The sequence below is a fragment of the Hirundo rustica genome, chromosome 4, assembly GCF_015227805.2.
Source record: "Hirundo rustica isolate bHirRus1 chromosome 4, bHirRus1.pri.v3, whole genome shotgun sequence".
NCBI lineage: Eukaryota > Metazoa > Chordata > Aves > Passeriformes > Hirundinidae > Hirundo > Hirundo rustica.
Genome location: NC_053453.1, coordinates 26,798,666 through 26,826,258, shown reverse-complemented (window position 1 = coordinate 26,826,258; position 27,593 = coordinate 26,798,666). Strand labels below are relative to the sequence as shown.

The 27,593-nt window shown below is 38.3% G+C and overlaps 1 protein-coding gene across 4 annotated transcripts; it reads right to left on the bottom strand.

The window, feature by feature from the left end:
- Positions 1-1,589: 1,589 nt before the first annotated feature.
- Positions 1,590-26,313, bottom strand: TMEM168 (transmembrane protein 168). 4 transcript variants are annotated; one of them, XM_040062466.2, is made up of 5 exons: positions 26,239-26,313; positions 21,657-22,922; positions 13,021-13,163; positions 10,360-10,634; positions 1,590-6,122 (listed from the first exon to the last, which is right to left on the bottom strand). In XM_040062466.2, the coding sequence occupies exons 2-5, from the start codon at positions 22,791-22,793 to the stop codon at positions 5,575-5,577; spliced, it is 2,103 nt and encodes a 700-aa protein (XP_039918400.1). In that variant the 5' UTR covers positions 22,794-22,922; positions 26,239-26,313; the 3' UTR covers positions 1,590-5,574. The 4 variants fall into 4 exon arrangements, with proteins under 4 accessions (XP_039918400.1, XP_039918399.1, XP_058276337.1 ...); XM_040062465.1 differs by having other exon boundaries at positions 3,633-6,122; positions 10,378-10,634; XM_058420354.1 differs by lacking the exon at positions 26,239-26,313 and adding an exon at positions 24,702-25,145 and having other exon boundaries at positions 3,633-6,122; positions 10,378-10,634.
- Positions 26,314-27,593: the final 1,280 nt, after the last annotated feature.

The following is a 27,593-nucleotide window of genomic DNA, read 5'->3' as shown; positions in this document are numbered from 1 at the left end:
GCGGTATCTGAGGTAAGAGCCCAGACCGTTTCACTACACCCTGAATGAATATATAATTACTATGTAGAGAAAATATTTCAGTGCTGGCAAGGACTGAAATTTTAAATTTCCATGTCACTAGCAGTAAGTACCCGGATGCTGCAGGCACCTCTAGGGAATATCTTCCTCCTCAGTATCCTAAAGATTTCGACAGCTGCTTGCAGGGTGACCAGGCCCTCACAAACACCTAAGTTGTGTGCATATGATTGTGTGAGGAAGTTAAACCCCTTCAAGGCCTGAGTCTCTCAAGGTGAGCTCTGTAATACTGAGTGCATTTACTGATCCACCTTTCTGGTCTCCAGTATAATCCATCAAGAACTTTGATTTTGACTTTGCAGAGCCAACAGAGACCAGCTGAGGTCAGTGCTGGTGCAGCAGGTAACACTGATCAAGGCCTTCGTGCCTTTCTTACTCCACATCAATGGGCTGACATTTTTGCTACACTTGTTTTCCAATAATAATGTAACAACACCTAAGGAGAAACATTCTTTCATCATTGACACAGCTATTTGCACCGACTTTTATTTCCTAGCTAACCAAAACCACTTAGGAAAACCCCCAAACCCAGTGCCATGGATGGAGACGTATCTTGGGTTGTCTGACTCCATTCAAAGAGTCAGAATTAGAATTATCTGCAGGGCAGCAGTGAGGGTGAGCTGTGCTGGTGTCTAGGGCTACCTCTGAATTTGTGACTGAATGGAAAAGATCTACACAAGTTTAGTAAGAAAAGGTCACTGATTAGTAATTTGCAAAATTAATGAATTTAATCACAAAGTAGAAGACCCAGAATTAAACCCCTTCTGTTAAAGAAACCCCAACCAACCAAAAGGTGCCACTAAATCGTCCTTGTACTCAGCCAGTCAATGTGCCAAAGAACTGCTCGTGGTCCTGTTCGTGGAAGAACGCCCTTCTCAGCAGCTCTGGACACTGGATTACCACTGAGATGCCCATCACCTCTTACCACAGTAACCACTCTGCTTCTCCACTGCCCACCAAAGTCCTCACTTAACAAGTCCAGGCTTGTTAAGAGGAATGCTGGGACTGTTCCACAAGGACCAAGTGAAGGAACCTCCTCAGCAATTTCTGTGAGAAGCAGATGTGTAGATTTGTCCTTCTCATCATTCTGCAGCAAGTTTCCTTCTGCTTCCTCTCCCAGGCTTGATCTCACACAGGAACCCTCCATTAACTTGATCTTACTGGAGATAAAAAGTTTGACTAACTACAAGTACTCATGTAAAGGAAGTCTTCAATTATATCTCTCTAAAATTACATCTTGAAGTATAAACAGCATTTTTACTAGCTTGTTGAATAAGTGATAAAAAAAGACAAGGTGAAAGGCATCAATAATTTAAGCTAGTATTTCTCATTTCTATTAAATTATTAAATTAAAAATATTCAATTTTTTCTGTATTTTCTGTAAACTCTTGCAATTTCTAGTTATAAAAAACCTGTGGAGCAAGCTGCATAGCAAACCCCTACGTAATTCAAGAGAGAGCACAGAAATCTGGAAAGTGATCAGGACATAAACAAAAAAAAATGAAATGGAAATAAGCATCCAAAACAGCAATATATATTTAAGTAGTATCACAAATACACTGAAAAAAAATCTATTTACATATCTAAAAACCGTATATTCAGTAAAAATCCTCCCACAAAAGATAAACAAGAAAATTTATCTGATTTCATTGTCTACTGCTGGCAACAGAGGCGCTTTACTGCTAGCATAGCATTAACTATACTTTTACAAAATAAACAAAAATATTCTGGGAAAAAACTTGAACTGAAGACTGGACAACAACTACAAGGCGTACAAAGCATAAGGAACTGCAAATACATAACTCTAGTAGTGCAAAAATGAATAATGGCTTTTTTACCCCCCCAATACTTGTTCAGAGAAAAATATTACTGTGAATACGCAATTTGAACCCCTTTTAGTGGACTTATATTTGTAGGACTCAGTGCATTTGCATATTTCAGCAAGGCTGATACTATACAGCAAGTAAATGAAACAAAGTCAACATAAAATTATGCTGTGACACAAGTTTGTAACAAACTTTATGGCAAAATGTCTGAATATACAGTACAGATACAAACCTCGAAAAAAAGTTTTTCTCTCCCCTGAAACTTGTACATGTTACCGCTCAACAACATGTACATAACTGAGAGCATATGTAACATTCTTTGGAATTAGATTTAAACTTCTTTGAGGCCCCGTCTTTTATACAGGAACAGCAGAAGGATAACTCCTCACTTGGATTACAGGAACTCCCAGTGTTTGTTTGTCCCTCAGGCACATGCCCGAGGCTGGGCAGAGACCTGCAGAGAGCTGTAAGCACCAGGAGCTGGAGAAAAATTCCACCTGGATATGTGGGTCACTGTAGGATGCCCTGATATAAGTCAGTGCAGAAGGGAAGAACTGATGCAGTTGAATTCCTCATCATCCACAGCCCTAGTCTGATAGTGTTTCGAAACACATGACAGTCTCTTGTCCAAAAAGGCCCCATAATTTGAACAGCTGTAAACATTTTTCAAGTTAGCATTTTCACCATGTTTAAAACAGTAACAAAATCTGAAGTAGGAACACCTTAGCTCATGTTATAACTATTCGAATTTAGAAAACCAGAGGTCTATAATTAAGAAAATAGAAACAAATCTACAGACACATGATTAGTTTTACAAATAGTATTTTTGCTCTATTTTTCATCTCTTAATCTGTCTTTCAGCAAACAGCTGAATATCACACAGTCTATCCTAGGAAAAAAATCTAACTTTTATAAGTAAGCTGGAAACCATTTAATATCTAGAGGCAAAACAGGACAGACTGATGCATTTATTCTGCCCAGAGCTAAGGCCATCACTGCATTGCCTAGCGGACTCCTGCTCACAGATTCAGGAGAGGTCAGGAATCCCACACTTTTCTTGTTCCCCTTCAAAAACAAAGATACAGATGATGTCCATAAAAATTTAACAGTAGCAGGTAGAAATTTACCCATTGAGATCTATCTGTCCATTATAATTAGCGGCAAGTGTTATGGTTGATATTTAAAGCTTTTCCAGAACAGAAAGGACTAACTTCTTGACTTCAAATGTTCACAGGGTTACTATCAGGTGTTTATGTTTATGAGGACTTCACTAAAAATTTCTAAGGCTCAAGTTGTAAGGGTTTCTGATGCAATCAGTTGAACTTTTACTGAAAGAGAAGTAGAAGCAATGGTGATTTTACAACCCAAATGTAAAGGCAGTCTTTATGGATCTACACCCAAGAGCTGATGACCAGAACTGGAAGGCAGTGACTTCTGCAGCAGGCAGTTCTGCTTTTCTGCAACCTGATGAGTGCTTGTTCAACCCAACTTCAAGTATCCAGTTTATGTGCTTGAACAAGGAGCTTAGGTACCCAGCTCAGGCTCCAGACGATAGCTTGGAGGTGCTCTAAGGTTATTCAAGAGACATAAGGGATTTGCCTGCTTGACCTTTGGCACAGGAAAGCAAAGCAAAACAAAACAAAACAAAACAAAACAAAACAAACAACACCAAAACCCCAAAAAGATAAACACCCCCCCCCAAAAAAAAAAAAAAAAAAAAAAAACCCAAAAAACAAAACCCCAAACAAACAAAGTATTGCCCTCAATCACAGGAAAATTCATCCTAGAACAGAGACCAAATTAGTCTTCTTCTGGAAATATTTACTTCTCCTTGCTAATGGAGCACTTCAGCTCTCTAGCATGGATTCAGATACCTGGCTTTTGGACATCTGAATTTAAATGAGACATCTCCTACCTCTGGCTCCCACATTAGGAACTTAAGTTGGATACCTGAAGTCAGATGGTGTGAGAACCCTCTGTCCTTACTGACAACAGCCACCTCTTGATTCCCTGACAGAGCTGCAATCACAGAATTTACTCAGAGAAGACCCAAAGACACTGAGTTTTCATAGGATACAATTTATCTAATTTCTTTAATCCCCTTCTCATGGGGGGGGGGATGGAGAAGGAGAAAGAGAAAGTGGTGTGGGAGGTGGTGTCTTGCTAAACAACACTGTCTTAGTGGCTGCCACTTGTAGATCTGAGAAAATCACCATTTTGAAGTTGGTGGGCACAAATTGCTTTGCCTGTTGTAGCTCTCTATTTATTTTGGGAGTTACTGATGGGTATCAGTGTTAGCAGATTCTCTAACTTGGCTGGCTGAAGAGCTCAAATGGCATTAGAAAAAGCCATGATGGCAAAGACCTAAGGAGCTACACACTACTTGTATGCATTTAAATTTGAAAAAAAATTAGTAAGTTATATTTTAGACAAATATCAGCTACTCCCTAACACTTCTATTAAAATACTGATGGAAAACAGAAAAAAGTAAACTGTAGGTCTACTGAATTGCACACACATATGCAAATAAACCACCACAAATTGTACTGTCTTAGCCACTTAGTTATTTCATCCCTTGTTTTCTTGAGAAAATGGCATAAAAAAAGCTACGCAGCTTTTACGACTGAAGGAAAGGATTTCTTGAGTCCCATCCAGCTCTGGAAGGATTAAAATCAGGACCTTGTGGGTGGGAGAAAAGGAATACTGAGGATTCCCTCTTCCCGTAAGGAAATAATCCATTCAAACAAACTTTACTTGTGGTTTTAATAGATAATGAACACACTGGTCCAACTCTACATTCAGAATTTCACAAAATCAAGATCTGAGGCACACCAAAGACCTCAGATAAACATGGAAGCAAGAAAACACTTGCCTGGAAAATTCAGAATCACCTAACAGGTGAGGGAAAAACGCTCAGTGCAGTTTTTATTCCATATATTAATTAACTACTGGGAGTGTATGCTCAAAGATCACCAGCAAGATACTTAACTTTGAAAGTAATACTGAATGTTTTTAAAACTCACTTCACTCACACACTGTCTCAGGAGTATCAGAGCATTAGAGGGTTTTCTGATTTCCTTATTTTCCATGGCAAATTTTCACTGATGGCAGTAGAGAACTGAGGCAGGGCACAAGATGTAAAAGCAAATAGAACTAAAGCTTCTTGGTATCTACTTACATACAGTAACTATATATATATTCTGGGTTTTTTTTGGCTCAGTGACCCCAACACATAATTTCAAGGACATGTAAATTGATTGCAGTATTAGCTTGGTTCCTTTCCTGTATTTAAACCGTATAATGAACATAAATGACAGAGCAGCATAGTGTAGCACTCACAGGAGCTCCTGTCGATTAAACTGGTGTCTCTAAACAAAGGCTGCCTTAAGTAAGACATATGAACATGTAACCTGTCTCCAAAATGCATGGTCATATTAAATAAGTCTCTTACATATGTACATATAAAAAAAAAAATTTCAAAATATCATAGTTTTACCCTCTTCTGTTTAAGATTGCAATTTTTAACTGTTGCATATACTATAGCTGCTCAAAAAGCTGAAGAAAGTGAGTAGAGCAGGCTTTTTCAGAGAAAAATAGTCATAGAAAAAGGTTTAAGTATGGTACAGTGAGAAAGTTCACAGAGCTCCCACTTCATTCCCTCTTTGGTTGCTGATTAGGATTTGACGAGTTTGAAACCCTGTCCTGTATCCAGCACTGTGGGAAGAAACCAACTCATTTTCAATCTTTTTAAACACCTAAAGCACGCTTTACAGACCCAGAACAGATTGAGACCACAAAACCAGTTTGCCAAATGTACTAATGGATAGGTGATGCGTGGGAAGTACATCATCCAGTGTTTGGCAACATCACTTCCCGTTGGCAAATGCAACGTGTAGTCGCTCCAGTGCTTTGACACCCCGTACAATGCTTTCACCGTGCGGCCCTTTTCAGACCAACTGATGTTGCTGTCAGGGTTACAGTTGTACTCAACCCATTGCCTGGTGAAGTCACCAAGCTGTGGAGGGTCTGCTTCCTCGATGTCTACAACTCTGGCCATTTCTGCTCCTTGCACAGCAACATACTGATCATTTACTTTTCTTACTTCTTTAACCCAAGGCTGAGAGTTCTCACAGTCTAAAACAATGATCAGTCGAGAACAAAAAGTGCCGTTCTTTTCTCTCCACCACTCCAACAGCGTGTCAAGTCGTAAAGCATCACCCCCTGTCATAAGGACAAAAAGATTTAATATCAGGATGAAGAAACAGGAACTTCTGCAGAACTTTAACTGTTTTGACTGGTTCTAAGAATCCCCTACTTTAACAATTTGATAGATATAACAGGCGTTTTCAATTCACCCTGTCTGTAAATGTTGCATATCTCCACAGAGATATGCAGATATGCTGTTGCAGATGAAGCCATTAACTTACCCTTGATGAGAAAGAAAACCCATCACCAATAATAACAAAGGAATTAATTTACAGCATGAAAGAAAGTATAACCAATTGAAGAAATCTGGAAACTACAGATAAATGGGGAAAAAATCTGAAATAAAGTTTATTTTGTATTAAAACTTAATGAATTTAGGAACAGGAATAGGACTCTTTTAAAATATTGTTTTATGACTACTATAAAAGGCTCCTTTAAGAGATGAATTTAGAAGAAAATACATTTTCAAATGCTGGGAACTAAAACAGTTTCAAAGCACAACGAAAAAGCCACATACAAACACAAAAATTCACATGACCAGGAATGAAGAGACTCTCTCTAGAGAGACAGATGTTTTCAGAGCTTCAAGAAAACTGGTATCGATTTACAACTCAATGAAACAAAAATCTCTTTGGAATTTTCCCACAGTACTTTTTTACTGTCAGGTCAGAAGACCCTGCAACTAGTGTACAACTTCTCATGTTCTGTCTCAGCTCCTGCTCCAACAGCACTTTGAAAGAGGAGATTGTAATTAAACCTGATGTGTTACCTATAGTGGGAAGTCCTTCTGCTTAAGTGTACTGGATGCTGCAGGATCTATGTAGCTTTAAAAAGCAGACTACTTACTCAGGTACCTAAAGACAACATCTTGCAAACAAATTAATAACTCTCCATTGACTTCCCAGTGACATTAAAGTAAAGAACTGTCTTGGTTTTGGCTCGTTGAAGCTATAATACAGCTTTACAACAAAAACACTCTAGTTTGAAAATACCAACTTTAAAAAATGAAGAAGAACAAAGGTATTTAAAATAACTGAATTTTAATTACTGAGTGATTTTTCACTATGGAATATAATTAACCAGTGTTTAAAATGTTGTTATCTGCATATATCAGCACTTACATTTCTACTTGTAAGGCGTGACAAAAATACTTCAAATTAATATCTCAGAATTAAAGGGTTGTGCATGCTATTGCAGTTAAAGTAGAAGCAAAATTACAGAGCTGCATCTTTCTCCAAGAAAACGAAAAACTGGAAAATTTAGTACCAAAAGAAAACCTCTAGGACACAAACCTAAAGTAATGACTTGTCTTGGTACATGATCTTCAAATTGCTGTAGTTATTTATAGAAGTAGTTTCCTTTTTCTAGGTACACCTTCTGTGTGAACTATCTATAAAAATTTCTTTATTTGTTCACATTTTAAAGGCTTATAAATAAACTTTATTCAGTGTAGCTATGGAGGAGTGCAGGTGATTTCAAAACAGCATTGGATAGAATCACCCAAAGAAACCCAAAGAAAACCATGTCATCCTTCACAGCCACAAGAACACACATGCTTGGCTTCCAGCCCTGTGGACCTCAAACACAAGGGCTTATCACACAAGATTTAGGCACCAAGCTGTGTAAGAAATGCAGGTGTCTGGCCACCTCTGGCTCTCTGGTAGGTTTAACAGGACAACAGGTACACCTTTCAGGAACAGTGGCAATGCTTTATTATCCCAGCTCATGCCTTTGCCTTCACTCAGACAACATGACCTCACAGGTAATTCGACTGCTCATACTTTATGCACGACTAGTTAACAGTTTCTTTTATACACGACTGTGTTGCATCTCAGCCTCCAACAGAGAAACATCATTATTGAATTAATAAATTCAGAAAGCCTCTTTTGAAAGATATCATTACAAAGCAAAGACTGCACTACTACTGCTGTGCTATACTATGGCATATTATGCCAGCAGTGAGAAACTACTTTTCCAATCAGATGAATGTTTCATTGTTGTCACCTCTTTTCATCCTCTTTACAGGTCAGAGGATAGTACACATTACTGGAACTGATGACCAAGGTTCTCACTGTCATAAAACACCAGTGTCCAATACTTGGGGCACAATTACAGTCAAACAGCTTTAACTTTTCAGTCTATACTTTCAAGTTACATGCAGGAGCAGTGATATCTGGAAGGAGGATCACATTACACTCCATCATTTAACTAAAATTAATCACAAAAAAAGCATGCAGGACCTGTGACAGCTGCCTGTTCTCCTTTATTTGACTACACGTGTATCCAAGTAGAAGCTGAAGATGAGGTTGAACAGAAAACTGAAAAGAGGTTTTGTGAGAAAGTTGATTACCACTGCATTCACACACTGTATCTTTCAGCACTGAAAGTTTTAACAGTTATCTTGACCTTCATCCTAAAAACCAGATATTAATTTAGGTTACAGCTACCTACACTGTACAGAGAGACCTGAGCTCCCCAGTCACACTCCAGGGTGGCTAGATGTAGTAAGCCAGGACTCGGGTAGAAGCTGTCCAATATTTGCAGGAACATTAGGCTCTACACATGCAAGAAAGCTGATTTTGACTATGCTGCTGGCTGGAGCACAGCTGGGAGGTGGAGTTTTGCTGACAGGCTGGTCCACACAAGGTGTGGACGCACTCAGCAACTGCACAGGGTGGCAGGTGCTCTTATGGACAAACCACCCCCTTCTCAGAGAAGTCATCTGGCCACACTATATACACTGTAGTTCACCACTTGCACTAAGCTCACAGTACAGCTGTGGCTTTTAAAAATCTCTGATACAGATAAAATCTTTGAGAAAAAATATACACTGCTCTTCAGCAGGTCTGAAGGTTCAGGGATGGAGCTGCACCAGAACAGGTACAGAGCCTCCAGATGGAAACCAAGCTGCGCCTGAACACCTACCTCAGCGAGAACACACATTGAAGGGCATGACCTACTGAAGGGCACCTGTACCTGGAGAGACCACTGCTGACAAAAAGCCTGGTGCTCACAGGCAACGTGCTATCCCAGGAAGAAAAAAGCTACAAGTTTTCAATGTGTTTACTATGAGATTCCCATTCTGCACACAGTGACCTCAGTTCTCTACAGGAGCAGAGCAAGACTAGACCTTGCAATGACCTGACAACTTCATTACGTTTAGTAAACAAATGGGCCAAGAAAGGGAGAAATGGTGAAGTCTATGCCAAGCATATGACGAGCATTAAACTGGCCCTTTAAACAGACGTTTACAGTCTTGAGGCTACACTATGCCCACAATCACTCCCAAAGTCTATGTCAGCAAATCATACCAGTTTTTATGATACAAGGTTTGTTATGTTTGACGATCTGTTCCTCTAGTGTGAATTGTGTATCTGCCTCCTGTTTTTTTACTGACTCTGTCTTTTACAAAAAAAAGCAAAGCACATCTTAAGGACATAAATGCAGTCCTTCATGACAGTCTAACTGACACAGTGTCACAGAACACTTGTTATTCATTCTGTCATGTCCCATGTCCAAAGAATGAGAAAAGATTATGCTTGCTCATTGCAGTGAACAAATATTCCTCAAAATACAGGGAAAAATCTGTCTTTAAAGCAGGACTGTGTAACTTCCACTTTTAACTGTATGCAGGTAAAAAAGTAATTTTTAAAGTTAACTTGTTGAATACAACAATCATGTTGGAGGAAAATCAGGGGAATATGAAACTGTGTTTAAACTTGAAAGAATACATTTGGGGTCAACAATATTAGATAATTTTGAGAGTAAGTGTAAGATTAACTGGCTGTAAAAGGATTTTTTTCAAAGTCAGTAAATACTAAAATGACATAAAGTTCATGAAGTAACATACCTGACTGTCATACAATGCAAGGGAAGGAAAGAGCCACCTCCTAAGGATAACTTACCTGCGTACCAAAGGGGCTTCTGCATTTCTACATTCTCTCCACTAGCAGAGGTAGTCAGCCTGCAATCTGGCTTGTTTTCTCAATTTCTTGTAGTCTCTGAATCTCTTAACAGTCATACTCTGTAATATTACCTTTTCCTTTCTTCCCTCCCTGCCAGGAACTTGTACAAACCTGTTTTCCAAAGACTGATGGTTCTTTGCCATTCTGAACAATCCGAGAGTAAGTACATTCAAAACTTAAAAGCTTTGCAATACAGTATGATTTCCACAGAATTAGTGAATTGATTTGGAAAGTTTATCAATAACCAAAACAACTAACACCAAAAAAAAAATGCCCACACCACTTACCTGCCAGTGCCCACTCACCAGTGCCATGTGAGTGACCACTGTAATACAGAATGTAGGTATCATGTCTGGGTCCATCTGCAGTCCGAAGTTCAAGAAAAGACTTGATCTTGGAGTGAAGGGTATCAAAGGTCAGTCCGCTTGTAGAGTAGTCACAACCATATGTCTCAATCATGTGATACGCAAAAAATCTTTGGATGGCATTAAGCATGCCCGTAGACCTCAGATTTAACTCTTGGACATGCTCAGGTGGAAGAAGAGTTGGTTGGCCATCAGGACTAAAGAAAAGGAGAACAGCTAATGATTATTGTTGATAATTATTTCATCCTTATTGGACTTTTAGTAACTGTTGATTTTTTCCCCTGTGCATATTTTCTCTGCTACGAGGTAGTACTGTTCTAAATTTAAATTTACTTTAAATTAACAGTTTATAAACAACTCAGATGACTATATTTGAGTGAGGGACCACTACCTCCCTTCTGTCACACTTCAATTCAAAGCATAGTCCTTACTCGGCCCTATGGTATTCCTGCAACTGAGAAACAGAGGGAGAGAAGGAAGCTGCGAGAAGGGAGGCTGCAACCATTTCATAAAGTCCTACTGAGGAGCACTGCCTTCACATAGGCACTTTTTCATGAACAGCTAGAAAGAAATGCAGGGAAAATGAGTGCTAATCTGTATAAACCATAATGCAAACTGGTTTCCAGTAATGGACAAAAGAGAAATAAACATACACACTTTGCTCAGATACTCTTGATATACGGAACTCACAATTACAAATAGAGTATATCCTTCTTGTTTGTGCTGTTCAGATGCAGTTCTTTCAGCATAAGAAATGTGTTTCAGGTAACAGTTTTCACAGCTTAGAAAATCAAAGTTTTAAGAGAGTTAAAAACTAGACCTGGAACAAACCATGTATGTCTATATAGATACGAATATACATATATAAGAAAATAAAAAAGAGTCCCTGGGTTCTAAAATGAATTTTATTTCTATTGTTATATGTATTTTATATAAAATATAGATAAATATATAATAAATCCAAATATATACAGTGTATAAAATATAGAATAAAAATACACTTTTTTTTAGGTCTACACAGCTATTCATTAATCATAATAATAGGAAATTTGGTCTTGCAAGACATCCAGTTAGGGGAGCGCTCTTCAGAATATATTTTCAAAAAGAAAAAAGCATTCATCACTGTTCAGCTGATGTAATAAAGGTAGTGAAAAGGAACATGACTGACAGCTGGGCCAAATTAGCCTCATTTATGTTCAGTTACAGACATGGAGAGGTCTTGTGGGTGATAATATGGAGATAAGTCTTACTCTACTAATACAAAACATGACAATATAGGGTTTTTTTCCTATATATGTGTGTACTCTTCATGTATTTTGTTTGCAAGTCAGTGTGTAAAGCTACCTAGTCTCCTTATTGGTCTAGCTAATTAAACTTTGCACCCTCTCACCTCTGTAGGGCTTTTATGAAAATTAATATCCCACTGGTACAGCTACATTGAATAGCTCATCATTACTGTTTGTCTGAGGAAGTGAAGACAGGGTCTATCACCGAAACAAGCTTTTTTAATAAGGAAGTTTAGTTCTGTCAAGTCCTAAACAGTTGCTCAAGAGTATCTCATTTGCTCAAAATTAGAGGGAACTGCCTGTGACAGAATAATATAATACAATGAAAGAATTAAATTGTTACCATGGAAACAAAATTAATTTATTTTTATGGTAATGTAAATTTTAAAAATCTGTTTCTCAAATCTGTAATAATAATTGACATGGATTTTTTAAGGGTGCACAGCTGAAAGACTGTAGATCAGAAGCTCAGAAAATTTGTTTTTGACAGTATTTAAGATACAGTTATCTAAGATTAGCACATTCTTTGCTGTCTTTGATGTTAAATTCTTCCTTATCCACTAAATCCATTACACATACTGAAGCTGTGAAGTTTTCTTAAATCAGGCAGTTCTATTTTGAAGCCTCTCATTTCAACTTACTACTCTATCTCTCTCTTGTAACCTTGAAGAAATAATTTATATAGCTCTTGTTTATCATATTAAAAAAAAAGGTGCACACACTGTTTTTCATTTTCTGGCAAAAGCAGCATTTATAAGTTTAAAGCTTATAAGAAAAACACACAAATGGGCAAATAATAATAGTACAATCCCTTTACAATCATGCATTTCTCATATGGTAAAATTTACATTGGAACAAAAATCAGCTTCAAATTCTCAACACAAATACATGACAGGTAGTGCACTTGCAAATCTAATTTCAATGAACTTTGAATGTAGACACTATCTCATTTAATTGAATTCAAAATTATTTTGAACTGATCTGTCTGGATTACTAAATCTCCTCATGTAAGATACCTGGTCTCAGTCAAATGCCCCAATCCTCCTTTGCCTGAGATACGGACTGTGAAATCTGCCTATGCACAGCTGGTCTGTGTTCATCGGCTTTCTAAAAGCAAATTACCTAGATAGAAGGTGGAGTTACTCATTCCAGGGTGAGAAAACGGAGAACTAGAAAATCTGCCTATAATTTGAATTTGTATTTAGTTGTTGAAAAATCTAAACAACAGCACTGCATTGCCTCCATGAGCAAAGAGTACATTTACACACTATGGAGCTGAAATGCATGGTAACCATACCTGCAAAAGTTGGTGGGAATCACAACAGCATACCCAACACATGTTCCTCCCAAGCAGTTTCCGAGTTCATGGAAAAGCCCATGAGCCATGGACTCCAAAGGCAGAACGATGAGAAATGCACTCATGAAGATCCCATTGGTTGGCTAAAAAGAAAATTAAGAGATTTAGGCATTGTATTAAAATCCCTTTGTTTCAGCCCACATAACTGGGAGAGACATGCAAAGTATTACTGGTAATGTATATTTATTTTTCCACATCTTACATGGTGAAGTACTCTAAAGACAAATTTAAAGCTTGGGGAGAAGCAAGGATCACTCTTCTGAAAACATTTGAAAACACCGACAGCACAGAATCTAGCTGTAAAAACTGTGATCATAGCTTAGTTTTAGCAACTGAGGCAACAAAATCAAATGCCACAAAACTAGTGGTGTGCATAAAATAAGAAGATCTGTAAGCATCTGCAGGATCAGGCCTTAAGCAGTAAAGTACAGCACAGATATTATGTATCTAGCATCAGATGACAGCACATTATATTGCATCCATCCCTGGAGGTATTTAAAAGACCTGTATATGTGACACTTCGGGAGGTGGTTTAGCGGTGGACTTGGCAGCTGGGTTAATGGCTGGATGTAATGACGGTAGAGGTCTTTTCCAACCTAAACCATCCCATGATCACTAAAAATATACATTTAACTTGTGGAATACTACATATCACACAAGAGATGAATTCTGAGATCATTTTTGGACATTATTTCAATTGAAAAGATAATTCTTGGTCAGTTACATAAATACTAGATGTGTAAAGGAACATCCTCTACACGACTTCACAGCGTTCACAGAGCTAACAGCCTATTTGAACTTTCCAGCTTTGCAGGGAAAAAGTAGTTTTGGAAAATATTACACTTACTAATACACAGCTGATTTCTGCAAAAAACAAACAAACGAGAAGTTTCAACAGTTACATCTCAACTGCTAGTACTAGTAAAATAAAAATGGACTTCTGAAATGCCAGATGTCTCTGAGAAGCAGAACAAATAAAGATTAATTTAATTATTTTAGCATGATGACTGATAAAGATTAATTTAATTATTTTAGCATGATGTGAATGGGTTTAATGAGGTATTAAATGCTTTAGGAAAGACAGAAACTGTATTATAATATACAATTAAACAAGAACTTTAATATCCATGATGCATTTGTTAAATACTGATGTTTGCTATGTAGCAAAGGAAGTAAATTCATAGCTAAAGACTTCTGTCTTGAGAAGAATCCTTTTGTCTCTGATCCCCTCTATGTTTTATTCACCCTCTTTATACAAATCTACAATTTTTTTTTTATTATTATTATTATTTTTTTTTTTTTTTTTTTTTTTTAAATCTGGATATCGCCTTACTGTGTAAGACTCAGTGACTTGATGGGCACTGGTAGTTCAACTTAACACCAAGTCAACAGTATTAATAATTTGGAAAGTATGTTATACTGAAAAAAATGACATCTAAACCAACCCAGTTCTTGCTGGCACATGGCACTAGCTCAACTAGCCAACTAGCTTCAGTTTTTAAACACAATTACTAGGCTTGAAAGAACATCTTTACCCATCCAATGTGCTAAGAAAGAATAGTTTGCTACCTGTCCTGGTTTCAAAAAGTGTCCTATCATACTTCTGATGGAAAGATCTCACCTATGTGTCCTTGAAATGGTGATAGCAATACTTCTAATCACAAATAAACACCAGAATTTGATATTAAATAATAACTGACAGCATTAATTACCTGAAATGATCAGTAGACAGGAAAGTTTAAAACACTGTAACTATTACGGTACCACCTCAATTTGTTTTGTTGTCAATATGGAGAAAAGAAATCCTTTAACTAAAGAAATATAATTTTTGTTTCAAATGTATCAGCAGCAAGTGCTCCTTTTTGTTGCTCTGTCTCTCCAAGGCACTCTGAAAAAGACTCTGAGAAGCAGCAACAAAAATTTAACAAGCCCTGGTTAGATTTTTTTCCTGTAGAAACCTTATGAAGTGTAAGACTTTGATGAAAGAGTCGAGTTTTGTAGCTAAATTAATTTCAAGACTTGGAGACTTAGTTTTCCAACTGTAGATTCCAGAAGGATAATGTGACAAGTTTAGCTTTTCCAGCACATATAAATATATCTTCTTGGACTTTGCTAGAGCAAATTGCTCCTATATTGCATTAGTATTTTTATCACAGTGAACACATTACAAAATAAAAAATACCTCTGCCCATAAAAACTAGACTGATAATAATATCATAAATAATATTATAATATTACTTTCTATGAATTTTATTGTAGTTTTCTTACAACATAACATCTTGTTCTGAATACTCCCTCTTGTTCTGAATACTCCCTGCACTTGCCCAATCCCCTAAACACATACAACTTATTAAATCCACAGCATTCTGCCACAACACATATTGAAATTATCACAAGGACTCACTCTGACTGAGTTTAACTCCTAAAAAAGATTTACATTTATTTATTGAAAATGCTCCTACTAATATGAAGATACTGACAATGAAAATTCCCAAGTACTTGTGAGATAAGGATCTCACACAGAAACACTAGGGATCATCTCAGTGATCCATCTTGCTCTGTACCATGCTTTGAGTTTGTACCAAATATTATAACAGGAATGGGAAATAAGCTCTATAGTGTTATGAATCAACTCAGCTCCATCTGAAATTTCAACTGTGTCATCTTTTAGTGGCCATCTTATGCCGTGGAATAGGAAAATGTTGGATTTTTAGATTTATAGATACCTATCTAATGTAAAGTTGCTAGCACTTGCTGTCAGCACTTTTTCAGGAATTTCGATTTAGAAGAAATATGCCACAAATGTAGAAATTACTAATGATGATCATAACAAATCCATAGTAGGATAATAAAATATCTTAATCCAGAACTGCAAAAAACCCCCAAAACTGGTGGCATGTTAAAATACCTAAATAATAAGAACTTCAAATAGCAAAAAAAATCTGATTTAGTAATTGCAGTAAAACTGAAGAGAGGTTCCTCCCTTAATATAAACTGATAAAATTCCAGGTGGAAACTGTCAGTGCTTTATTAAATTCCAAAGATCTGATGACTGGTCCTTAATGCAGCAGATGGCCATGGATGCACAGGCAGAGTCAGAAAGGGATTTTGTTCTTTCACCTGTTCAAGCAATTTTCATTGTTTTCAATTGCACTAGTAATGAGAGCCTGCAGTACATCCCTAAACTCCAAGTGCCCATTGATTCCAGACAGACCACTCAAAAAGCAAACAGAAGACAGGGACCATAGAGGCAATCCTACTACAAAAACCCATGAGAAATCATTTTATCTCTTAATCTTTGGTGAGTGTTTTTTGTTGGTGGTGGTTTTTTTGGTTTTTGTGGGGTTTTTTGCCTTTTTATGTCTTGTTCTAAGGGAATTAACAATGAAGTCTCATTTCAAATAACACAGAAAAGGTAAAAGGAAAAAAAATCTACTTCTTGCCTCTTATGACTGAAATGACGGAAAATAAAAGATTGGTGAGATTTCACTAGAAGCAGTACCTTTCCACTTTCTATTTGTTTGAGCACTGTTTATTGTTAAGTGTAACAGTGAGAACATCAGAAGAATTTAGAGGTATTTTACAGCCAAGATGTCATTTTATACTCATGGATAGGACAACTTCCATCTCAAAAAATAACTACTGCTTGAAGCAGAACTAACTCTGGAACTGTATTTAGTTATGGATGTGTGACTAAAGAAAAAAACCCCAAATGCATAAAATATTAGTTTAAACTGGAAGCCAATTACAACGACCTATAGAAGGGCCCCTCTGTTTAAAACGGAAATTAAACACTAAACATATGTCAACTAAGATGGTCACAGGATCACCGAATGGTTGGGGTTGGAAGGAGCCTCTGGAAATTGTCTGGTCCAACCCACTGCTCACACAACAGGGTGCCTGGGATTATATCTAACAGACCAACAACTGAGAAAGCTTACAAAGATGCCCTTTCCAAGCAAAATACTGCCCTGCCTTCCACTATCCAACCTGAATATTTACCACAGACACACAGAGATACACAAAACCTCCCAAACAAAAGAACTATAAAAGAAGAGCACCCTCTACAACAGAGAAGACTCAGGAGAAAAAGTGTAACATGCTAACTGATCTACAAACATTTGATTTCAAATGAGGACAAGATATTTATATACAGGTAGAAAAAAGCTTAAAGACAAAATTCGCAAAGCTACAAAGTACATCAGCTACCAGAGGAAACAGTCTTATAACAAGTTACCAAACGGACAGTCTATGGAGATCAATAAAGAATCCTTCTGACTACTAGAACAGCAGTGGAAAAATCTAGAAAACAGTTTGCAGAAAACAGTTGCCACAATCACTGGCAGATGGATTTAACGTGCCGTGTTTCCCATCCCTGACTCCTGCTCTAACCATGGGAAAGCCTGTGCTATAATCTGCATGCATTTGTTCCAGCAAACCCACAAGCTGTTATCAGTTTAAAAGCATACTAAAAACCCTGATGTTATTAAATACAAAAATGTGAATCCTGAAATTAATGAAATTTTGACATCAAGCTAAAACATAATACACTCTTTAGACTAACAATGAATACTTCTCTCTTGTCACCAGAGATCCCCTTCAGGACTGAGAAGCTCTGGAAGCAGTGGTGACAGCAGCAAGGTGTGCTGCCACTGTGGATTTCAGCAGGCAACCCGAGGCTGTCCTGGGGACAGGACGGGAGAGGTAGAGAGCCAAGGAGGGTTGAGCACACACTGAAGAGAGGAAGACAGGAGGCAAAATACACATGATAGAGCGTAAGTTTGAGAAGAAGTGGTCAGCAGTGAGCAGTGGGGACTTAGGATGCAGCTTGAGAGCTGATGGAACAGTAGGAAAAGAGGGAATAAAGGTATTAGAAAGAAACTGAACAGAAAAGTCTTTAAAATAACAGCAAAGCACAGGTATTGAAGGCAAATCGGCAAGAAGGGGAAAAACTGTCAGTGACAAAAAGAAAGTGGGGAACTAAGCATGACCAGACAGACAGCTGAAAAAAGGCAGGAGTGGCATGGATATTTGAGAAAATATGTAAAGAAGCCAGAGGATGCAGGAGGGCCTCTGGGGGAAAAAAAGACCCAACAAAAATAGCCCCAAACAAGCAAAGTCAACAGAGGATTGGATTAAAAATACAAGCCAGGAAGAAAAGCAGGGGTAAAGAGAAGGAGAAAGACTGGATATGATTTTGCATTTAAGTTATTTAACCTGTAATGTTAATAAAAGTATGTCTAAGTAAATACAGATGTTACTATATATACAGGCAACCACACCAGAATAAAAACTACAAAAGCATTAGCTCTCCCCCAAACAGGAAAATAATCATACATAGAGGAAACTTCTTTTATCTCCCATAAATAATTCAAGTTAAATGGTAGTGTCCATTTAAGTATGAGTACTCAAATATGTAATGAGTATTATTATTTTACTAACCCATAAAATTCACTAAAACCAAGAATAATGTACTGAAACTACTTAATTCCATTACTTTACCTGCTCTAACATAGTTAATTTTTCTCTTGGCAATATTAAATACAAGCCTTCCAGGGAAAACAGTTCTCTTTGGCTAGTTATTCAGAAAACCTGTAGGTACCTTGGCATAGAGCACTTAACAAAATTTAATTTAAAGTTCTTGAGAAAAAGAGCGCCCCAAACCTTATCAAGATTTTTGTCTGAAAATTACAAGCACTTTGTCTGCAAATTTTTCATCATTTTACTGGATTCTTGAAGAAGTAATAACTGAGTCATTTGCATGACTTCTTCTGGATCTTGTCCCATCCAAGGGCCTAATTACAAATAGGCACATGATTAATTGCTGAAAAAAGTTGGCACTAAAGAGTCTATTGATCTGACTGAAATTACTCAGACAAATGTAAAGGCAGGTGCTGACCATTTCCCGCAGATTTTGCAAAGAAAATGCCTCTGTATTTTTACCAAAAGGACGTCTTTCCTCTGCAGCTGTAACAAGGACTATTCTTAGAAGCAGACCATGTCCCAGCTGAAACATGCTTCACTGAAAGAAAAGCTCTTACTCCATTTTTTAATGCACCCAACTTTAACACATTCCTTTTACAGCTCTCCTCAGGTACATACCCAAGTAGAATGAACAGACTTTAAACCCTTGTCTTATCACAAAGGCTATGTTCCCCTTAAAGCTTGGTCCTTGGCTAACAGGACTTTCAGCCTCAACAGCTTCGCATCAGTAAGAAAACCACTGTCTCTGCTACAGCAAGTTAATTCATCTCACTTTAAAAACCTTTCCACAAAAGATGATTTGATATTTTTCTGGCAATTTTAATAAAATAGGATACTTCTAGACACCAATAACAGGTGTCTAGCCTGTTTTAGGTTTTGACTTTTCATATATGTGAGATTCATATGAAACACAGATATTAACAGTTATTAGAAATGTTAAGAGGGCATATATAAAGCTTGCAAAACATTTTCCACGGAGAGACACCACCCCCCCCCACCCCGCCCCCTTCCACCACTCCATTTCTGGCTATAAGTTAGATTTTTTTATAAGGTATTGCTAATTATTTATAGCTGACTCTCAGGAAGCACCTTCCCAAGGCCCAGTTTTTTAGCAATTCTATTTGTAGGAGGTCAAATGACAGACCACAAAGTGATTTCAAGCCACCTCTCTTATCAAGTGCACTATAATTAAAAAAGTTTGCAGTAGTGAGGAAAGGTATAAACAAAAAATGCTTCACCTTCCAGGTAACACTTAACAGATTTCAAATATAATTCATACTGAAACAACTACAAAAATCCCAAACTAACGTTGCAAAGAATGAAAAATGTTCATCTTATACATGCAAAAAATGTTTTAAATAATCTTCAGAAGAGCAAACACATTTTCAGGAACTGGGGACCAAGGAATACTTGGCATTCCTAAGAAACTATAAGGGACAATACATTACAAATGTACATGTAAAATGTAAAAAAAAATCCTTAATATAAGAAAGTATGAATGGCTGTATTAATCTGCACCAAAGGTCCATCCAGAAGAATATCTGATCTCCAAATGGATGCCTAGGAAAGAGTGCTAGGACAGACCAAACATGTTTCCTGAGTACTTTAACCACCAGTCTCTCAAAAACTTCCTGAGCCAGATGTGGTTTCCAGACAGCACACAGACCCCCATGAATTCTGTCCAGCTTCCTCCTGAGCCTCTGCAACCATGGAGCACACGTGGCATGCCATGATACACAGCCCCAGAGCTCAGCACCATATGAAGATCTATTCCTACATACCTGGATCCAAGTCTTGCCAATTTGATTCCCCTCAACTTTTGCACTGAACTGTTTGTTTATTGTTTATTATCAGGATTGTTTATTATCTCTACTTTTTTGGTTCTGCTTCCTTCTGTCCTTTCTGCAAGTCCAAATACCATAGCTGTGAGTGATGATAATCTTCCAAAAAAAAAAAGCAAAACTACCCAGTGTTTCTTGCAGGCTTGCAGTATCATGTGTATTTTGCTGCCTGTCTTCCTCTCTTCGGTGCGTGCTCAGTTAAATTCTCATATTCTTCATACAAAAAACAAAACCCCAAACCAAACCCCAACACAGAACCTTACAAAGTAACTGTTAACTTCATCTTCCACTAACTTCTTTAATACTGTTCATCCACAAGGTTATTTAATCTAAGAAAATCTGCAGGATTAAAAATTCTAGAGGAGTGGGCACAAAATTGTTCTGGAAACACAACAAAGACATGTCTGTAAATCTGATCTACTGTAAATGATATTTTCTATATATTAATATATGTTTGTAATTCATGTAAGAGGTGAATGGACACAAAATTAATTGTTATTGTTGTTTAAATCAATTTGAAAAAGAAAACACTCTGACTGCCCTGCTGCAACTAAAACAACATACCACGTGTTCGGGCACCGAACAAACACTTTGAAAGAAATGTATGTTTTCTGCTAAAGAAAAGACAACATCCTTAATTCATAAATGGAAAGAAAAGTCAAAGGACACTGTGATTTTAATGACTGGTCTTTCAGACTGGTCATATCTGGGGTGCATAACCAGATTTGAAAGTGAGACACTTAAAGCTCATGTTATACAAACAATTTACCAGTTTATCAGCTGATCTCTGATTCCATGTAACTGATTAAAAGCCAAGCAAAATTACTGAAAAATATCATTTAATAAGTTTCAATCTAAAATAGTCTACAACAAAAGCCCTAGATTTAGTGAGCATTACTAGGGTTTAACACAGTGATTTATTTTGAAAAGAAATTTTATGGCAAAATGAATTCAAAAGCAAAGCAATTTCCCAAGTAGGTAAATGCAAAATACTCTGCCCACCTCTTTTGCCCTGGAAGCATTACCTTTTCCCACGCTGCCATAAGGAAGCTGGTAAGTTGCACTTGCTTTAACAGGTCACACTCAAGGCAGCTCAAAGCGTTAAGTTCAAAGCACATAATGGTGAAACCACGCGTTCCAACTTTGAATTGCCAACTTACAGCACATCATCAAATTTTAGGAATTTTATGGAGCCAGCAATTCCTGGGATTATTGTCAAGAGAAGATCAAGATAAAGAGATTATTATTTACCTGCCAAGAGACGGCTCCCAAAACAGCAGTCGCAACAAGGCTGAAAAATACCAGCTGTTCTGAGATCAAACAGAAGTGACGCATTCCTTTAGACGCCATGACTCTGTCCAGGCTGTTGTTTTCTGCACGGTGAGTATAGTACACCTTGTGGCAGTCATTTAATTTTGTGTGAAATCCCCAAAGGGTTATAAAAAATATCACATGACAAATCATCCAGAAAATTCCAAAAATAGAAAAACCAGGTATCACAAAATACCAGAGATCCAAATCACGTAGTTTAAAGGCTGCAAGAATGAAAAAGATTAGTTCAATGACTCCAACTGAGATGACAGAAAGCCGTCTGCAAATTTTACCACGGTACAGGTAGGGCTTCCATCGCTCAGTAACAGAAAGTCCACTGAAGTAAACGTCGAGAAGGGGATCTGAAATGAGGCAGCTGAAGAAACATGCCAAGGCAAAAGGGTTCGTGGGGATTCGCAGCGACGGAAAAAAGAGCAGGGATGCAATGGCTCCAAAAATTGCCAAGTTTGGAATTGCCAAAAAAGACTTCATACGTAAGTCAATAATCAACATGGCCAAAGCCAAGACCAAGAGAATAATACTTACGGATTTTTCTACCAGCATAGTTGTGCTGGCAATTGCAAATCCAACTAGCTCCAAAAATTCAACTGTTGTCAGCAGAGTTGGTCGATGATAGACACAACCACAAATCCTCTCAACTAAAGCACATAATATCCTTAAAACAATAGCAGAGAGAAGTAAGTATTTTGTAGCTTCTTCTTTCACATCTGTTTTGAAGGCAGAATTATTGAGAAAACAGAGAAGGCCAAGTAAAAAACCAAACCAAAGATTGGAGAGACTCAAGCTTGCTGTTTCCATTGAAAAATAGTAGTACAGTATGCTGGCAATTCCAAGAACAAAGAGCCCCAGAATAAATATCACCAAAATCAGTGCATCTGCAGTTTTTTCCCACCTGACATAAAGGCCCATGCAAATGGCAACCAGTAGGTTGATTCGGGCAAGATAACCAAGGTATCTGACTGATGAGTGCATGTTCACTTCTCTGTTTGCTTCTTCTAGCCTTGTCATTGCTGCATAGAGACAGTGACTAACACAGTAACGCAGTGACCTACACATCTAAACTGCAGTTAGGGGTTTCACCCACTTGACCGACAGTAAATATTCGGGTTTCATCCAATGAACACAATGCTACTGCTGCCTTCTGTAATTTCATTTCAGTAACAGAGGTCCAGAATCCTTGATGTCCTGGAAGAGAATTAAGAAAAGTTTTAGTGGCAAATAATTCCTTTTAAACATATAGAACATATAAACATGACCCATTCCATCTCACAAAGAAGTTTAATATCTAGAGTAAAAAAAAATACATAGAAAAGACCAATTAAGTGTGAAAACCAATATAAAATGCGTTCTGCATAAACCTTATTTCATAACTTGAATGAGAGGAAAACAATCCTGGCCTGGGCAGTTTTCCACAAAACTCATTGATCACGTATCTGTATAATGTATCTATGGATAGCCAAAACCCTTCTATGAGAGCCACTTGCTTCTAGAACATTTTATAATTATATTAAAACACTATTTTATTTCACCATTACATTTGGTAAGTTCTCACTTTATATTAAATCTTTTCAGCATGCTTTACAAGACTTCCTTTTAGCAGCCAAATAACTATATGATTTACAAAAAGAACTTCCTACTCAGTTAATGAGCTTAACCCACAGTAAAAAAGATACTATTATCTCCATTTCAAAAGGAGAGTGGACACACAGATGTACCAACTCATTTAGCATGATTTTCAGAGATTTCTCCTAATGTAAAATCAAACCCTTCATTTGCACCCCTTCAAGTCAGTTTCCCCCCTCCTCAAAAAACAAGAAAACAAACAAGCTGATCAGAATAAATATTACATTTAGAACACAAGTATTTATTGGCAAATTCAGAACTCCTATTCAGATTCATTTAACGGATGTGATTTTCTTTTTAACATAGCTAGGAACAGACTAGTATTTTTAAAGGGCATTTTGTAATGTTATGGGCAGAGTCTCCAACACATAGAAAGACTTCTATGTAGCCTCTATAATTTTTTAAGTAATTAACTAATTGCCCACCTTACAGCGACTTCTGAAGAGTTACTGGTACGACAGAGAAACCAGCGTGCCAAGAACATTCAGTGCTAGATTATAGCTTACTGTTTTTATTTATAATGGTGGGGGAAGTGTTAAAAGACACCTTGACTCAAACTCAAAATTTAGACTTTATTCTCTCTTGATTTTTAAATTCTCATTTTTTAAACCAGTGAACAACAAATGATAAAGTAAATTGTCTAATTTTCCCATAAGTTTTGGCAGATTCGAAGACTGACATGCAACATAAAACCAGCTTAAGTAATTACTGCAGAGGAAAACTAGGCCTAAGAAATCCTATTGTTTAAATTACTTTTTGGTAACATGTATTTTCAAATTATGTTACGAACCCAACAACAATGCAAATATTACTTGGAAGAACTATGCATTAAAAATCTATTTACCTGAAGAAGGATACATACCACATATTCAAAGCAAATTACTATTACATGAAGTTACTGTAAGTTAGAAGTTCTTTGGATTTCAACTGTGCATTTTCATAGTATTCATTATTAGTAGTGTTTTACAGATATTGACTTAATTCTGAGCTGCCTGGATGCTTCATATATCACAGTATCTCTTCCCTCACTCAGTAAGGTACTTTCTGTTCCTCTCACCCTTTTGTTTCTCCATTATACAGATAACGCAAACACGAGTTAGCTTTCATTTTCCAGGAGACAATACTTTAGGTTTCATAGCACTGACAGCATCTCACTGCTTCTTGTACTACAATCAACATTCATTTTACAGACAACCTGAATCATTCATTTCAGCTGCTACAAATGCCCTCCTCCTCCCTCTAGCTCAAATCATGAATACAGAGAAATGATGTCCCATCTCCTTCAACCCACAGCACTAACATGCGATTACCACTATGCTGAAGAACATATGTCATGCCAACCTGCTTATCTGGATTCCTGAGCCTTTCTGGAACTCCTCCAAGTCAAGGGGCTAACCCTATAAATGTTCAGTTTGACAACAGCCCCAGAAGCCAGCAGGAATGAGCCCTTTGCGTATGAGCAAATGACAAAGCTGCCGCATCACACCTGGCTTAAAATTTTGCTGCGATCACTAAATTGTTTCCTGTGGGATTGTTAACAGTAGCAAATTCCGTTCCAGGCAAGCGAAGAGCCACTCCGACAGAACACAACTCTCATTGGGTCAGCTGGTGCAAAGTGGAGTCCTGCTGCCAGCATACCACAAGAAACATGAAAGCGAAATTCCTCTCTTCTGCCCCACCAGCTGCTTTGGGTGCTGGAGTAGGGGAACAAATGGGACAACATGTTTGTTCCTACTGCAAAGGAATCTTCCACAAAATCACTTGATTTTGCGCACAAAGGATTTTGGGCACAAAGGATTTGCAAAATGACAGCTCAGACTATAAATATAATCTCTTCTTCCTGACCCCACCTTCTAATCAACTAGCAAAAGTGTATACTCCTAAACCACACTATTAAACATCAGCATTTTTTAACCAAAATACACGGTTGACTTTTTATGGAGAGGAAAAGGTGCATTTTCATGATTAAGTACATCATCACACAGCTATTACCAAATAAAAAGACAACAGCAATTCAATTTTAAAGATAAAATTCAATAACTGTTTTGTTCTCTAAAACACAGCTATTTGCTAGTAACTTCTGTCAATACTTTGTTTACACAAGGACTGTTCAAAGTCCTGGGGGGGGTGGGTGGGTATTGCTGTCATGTTTGTTTTAAACTAATGGCTTTAAGGTTCCAGGTTTAACACGACTTACAAACCTCAGCAAATCACATTTAGATTCAAAACAGAATGTGGACACCCACTTTTAAGTTATTTGTCAACTTTTGCAAATATAACTTTGTGGAAAACCTGAAGCCTCATTAACATTTAGACACCAATCTAATAGCTTTCCTATATAGAAACACTGCTCTCAGTGTAGTTTTTACCCTAACTCTTCTAAGCTGAAGAAACAACCAAACCCCAAAGCTGGTTCAGTAGTTAGGCCCAGGTGAGACCTATCTAAAACTGTGAATCCACGTTCCTTCACCTTTATTCTTCCTGTTTAGCACTTTTCCTCTTTTTAAAGCAATTCTGTAGGAGAGTTTTTTTGTTTGTTTTGCTTTTCGTTTTTTTAAAACCAAAAGTCCTATTTAGCTAATACATTAACACAGCCGACTTTAACCCCCCGAAGAAGGACTGCGTTAGTTTCCAGCTGTTAGCACCGCGCCCACAGCGGGGATCGCCGCTTCGGGAGGAAGAGCGCATTCCCGGCTGCAGGGGCCGGCCCGGCCAGGGAAGGTCAGTGACGGCAGTGGCCTCGGCGGCGCGGGGTCCCCGAGCAGCCTCCCCGCGACGCCAATCTGTGCTGGCGGCCCCCGCGTCCCACGGCGGCGTTCGCCCCGCCGCCCTCGGTGACGATCCCGCGGCGCCCCCGCCCCGCCCGGCCCGCTCTCACCTCAAGAGGCGGCCCGGAACCTTCCCGCCCCCCGCGCCGGCCGCCGCCATGCCGAGGCCCAGCGCGGCCCTTCCCGCTACGGGCCGCGCCGAGGCTCAAACATCGCCGCGCCGCCAGGGCGCGGTCGGACAGAATCATGAAAAAACCCGACCGACCAACCAACCCCAAACAGCGTCAACTGGTGCTTAGGCATGGATGCGGGGAAACTGTGCTTAAATTAGGAATGCAAGGCAGACTGAGCCCTCCCCATCCTGTGGTCCAGAGTGACTCGCACGCTTCCTGGGCTTCGGCGTGCATTTCTCCGCACTCGGTGTTGGAAATGCACCTTTTGAATTTGCCCTCGCATGCAGGCGAGCAAATAGCGGGAAGGCTCTGGATCATGGTAACTCCATGACCTGGCCGAGAGAGGCAAAACAAGATGAGTCCGAACGATAGTGCCGCTCCGGGGCTCACTGAACTGCAGGTGGGCTGGGCTGCTGCGGAGACGAATCCTTCGGTCCCGTAATCTGTCATCACAACCAGCACCTTCTGCCACTCGGCAAGAAGCACTAGGGCAGCGTAAACGTCCAAGCTTGCCTCTCTGTCTTTTCCTAACTCAATTACTCAGACGACTGACTCACAAGAAACTCAGTCATCCCCCAAATTATTACACCTCTCCAAATATTAGATAAAATTGGCTCAAAGGCCTAAAAGTTACACGAGTTAAAAGCAACAAACAAAACTAATGAACCCCCTCAAATTATCAAAGCCCAACAAAACAAAAACACCCCCCCAAAAAACAACAAAAAGAAACCCCAAAAAACCCACAAAAAAAAAAGAAAAACCAACCCAAAACAAACCCACCCCAACCCCCCACCCCCCCCCCCCAAAAAAAAAAAAAAAAAAAAAAATCCAGAGGCTAAGAGGTTTTCCTTTAACAAGCACTACAGTAGAAATCTCAGTTGCCTAGTGAGGGTCACATGCTTCAGACACTATTGACAACATTTAATTGGCACTATATTGACCCTGTCTTGATCTCGCTATACTCCTCAAGCAACCATGGAAACTTCTTTGTAAATGTTTTACTTAGAGAGTAAAATAACCCAACTAAGTTTCTGTACAAGTTTGTGAAACAAAACCTTTCTAAAACGACACCTTGCTATTCCACAGATCAAAAACAATTGAGGAAAACAGAAAGAGGAGGAAAAACAAACAGAAAACCTGCTGCTGATTCATGGAGATATGATTAAAAAGCCTTAGAATGATCACACTTGTAAAGTAAGTCAGGCAGTATTCCTGAAGGAGAATGAGGCAGAAAGGATCGGCAGGAAGAAACACTGAGCACAGGTGTGAAATGCTCTATGAGGTAGGCTGTG

What these genes read in the sequence shown, in the direction of transcription:
- TMEM168 (XM_040062466.2), bottom strand. Translation starts at nt 22,793, where the DNA reads ATGTGTAGGTCACTGCGTTACTGTGTTAGTCACTGTCTCTATGCAGCA. An exon ending in TGGGAGCCGTCTCTTGGCAG is followed by an intron (nt 13,164 to 21,656) that starts GTAAATAATAAT and finishes TTTTCTTTTTAG; the next exon opens with CCAACCAATGGGATCTTCAT. An exon ending in ATTCCCACCAACTTTTGCAG is followed by an intron (nt 10,635 to 13,020) that starts GTATGGTTACCA and finishes CCTTTTCTTTAG; the next exon opens with TCCTGATGGCCAACCAACTC.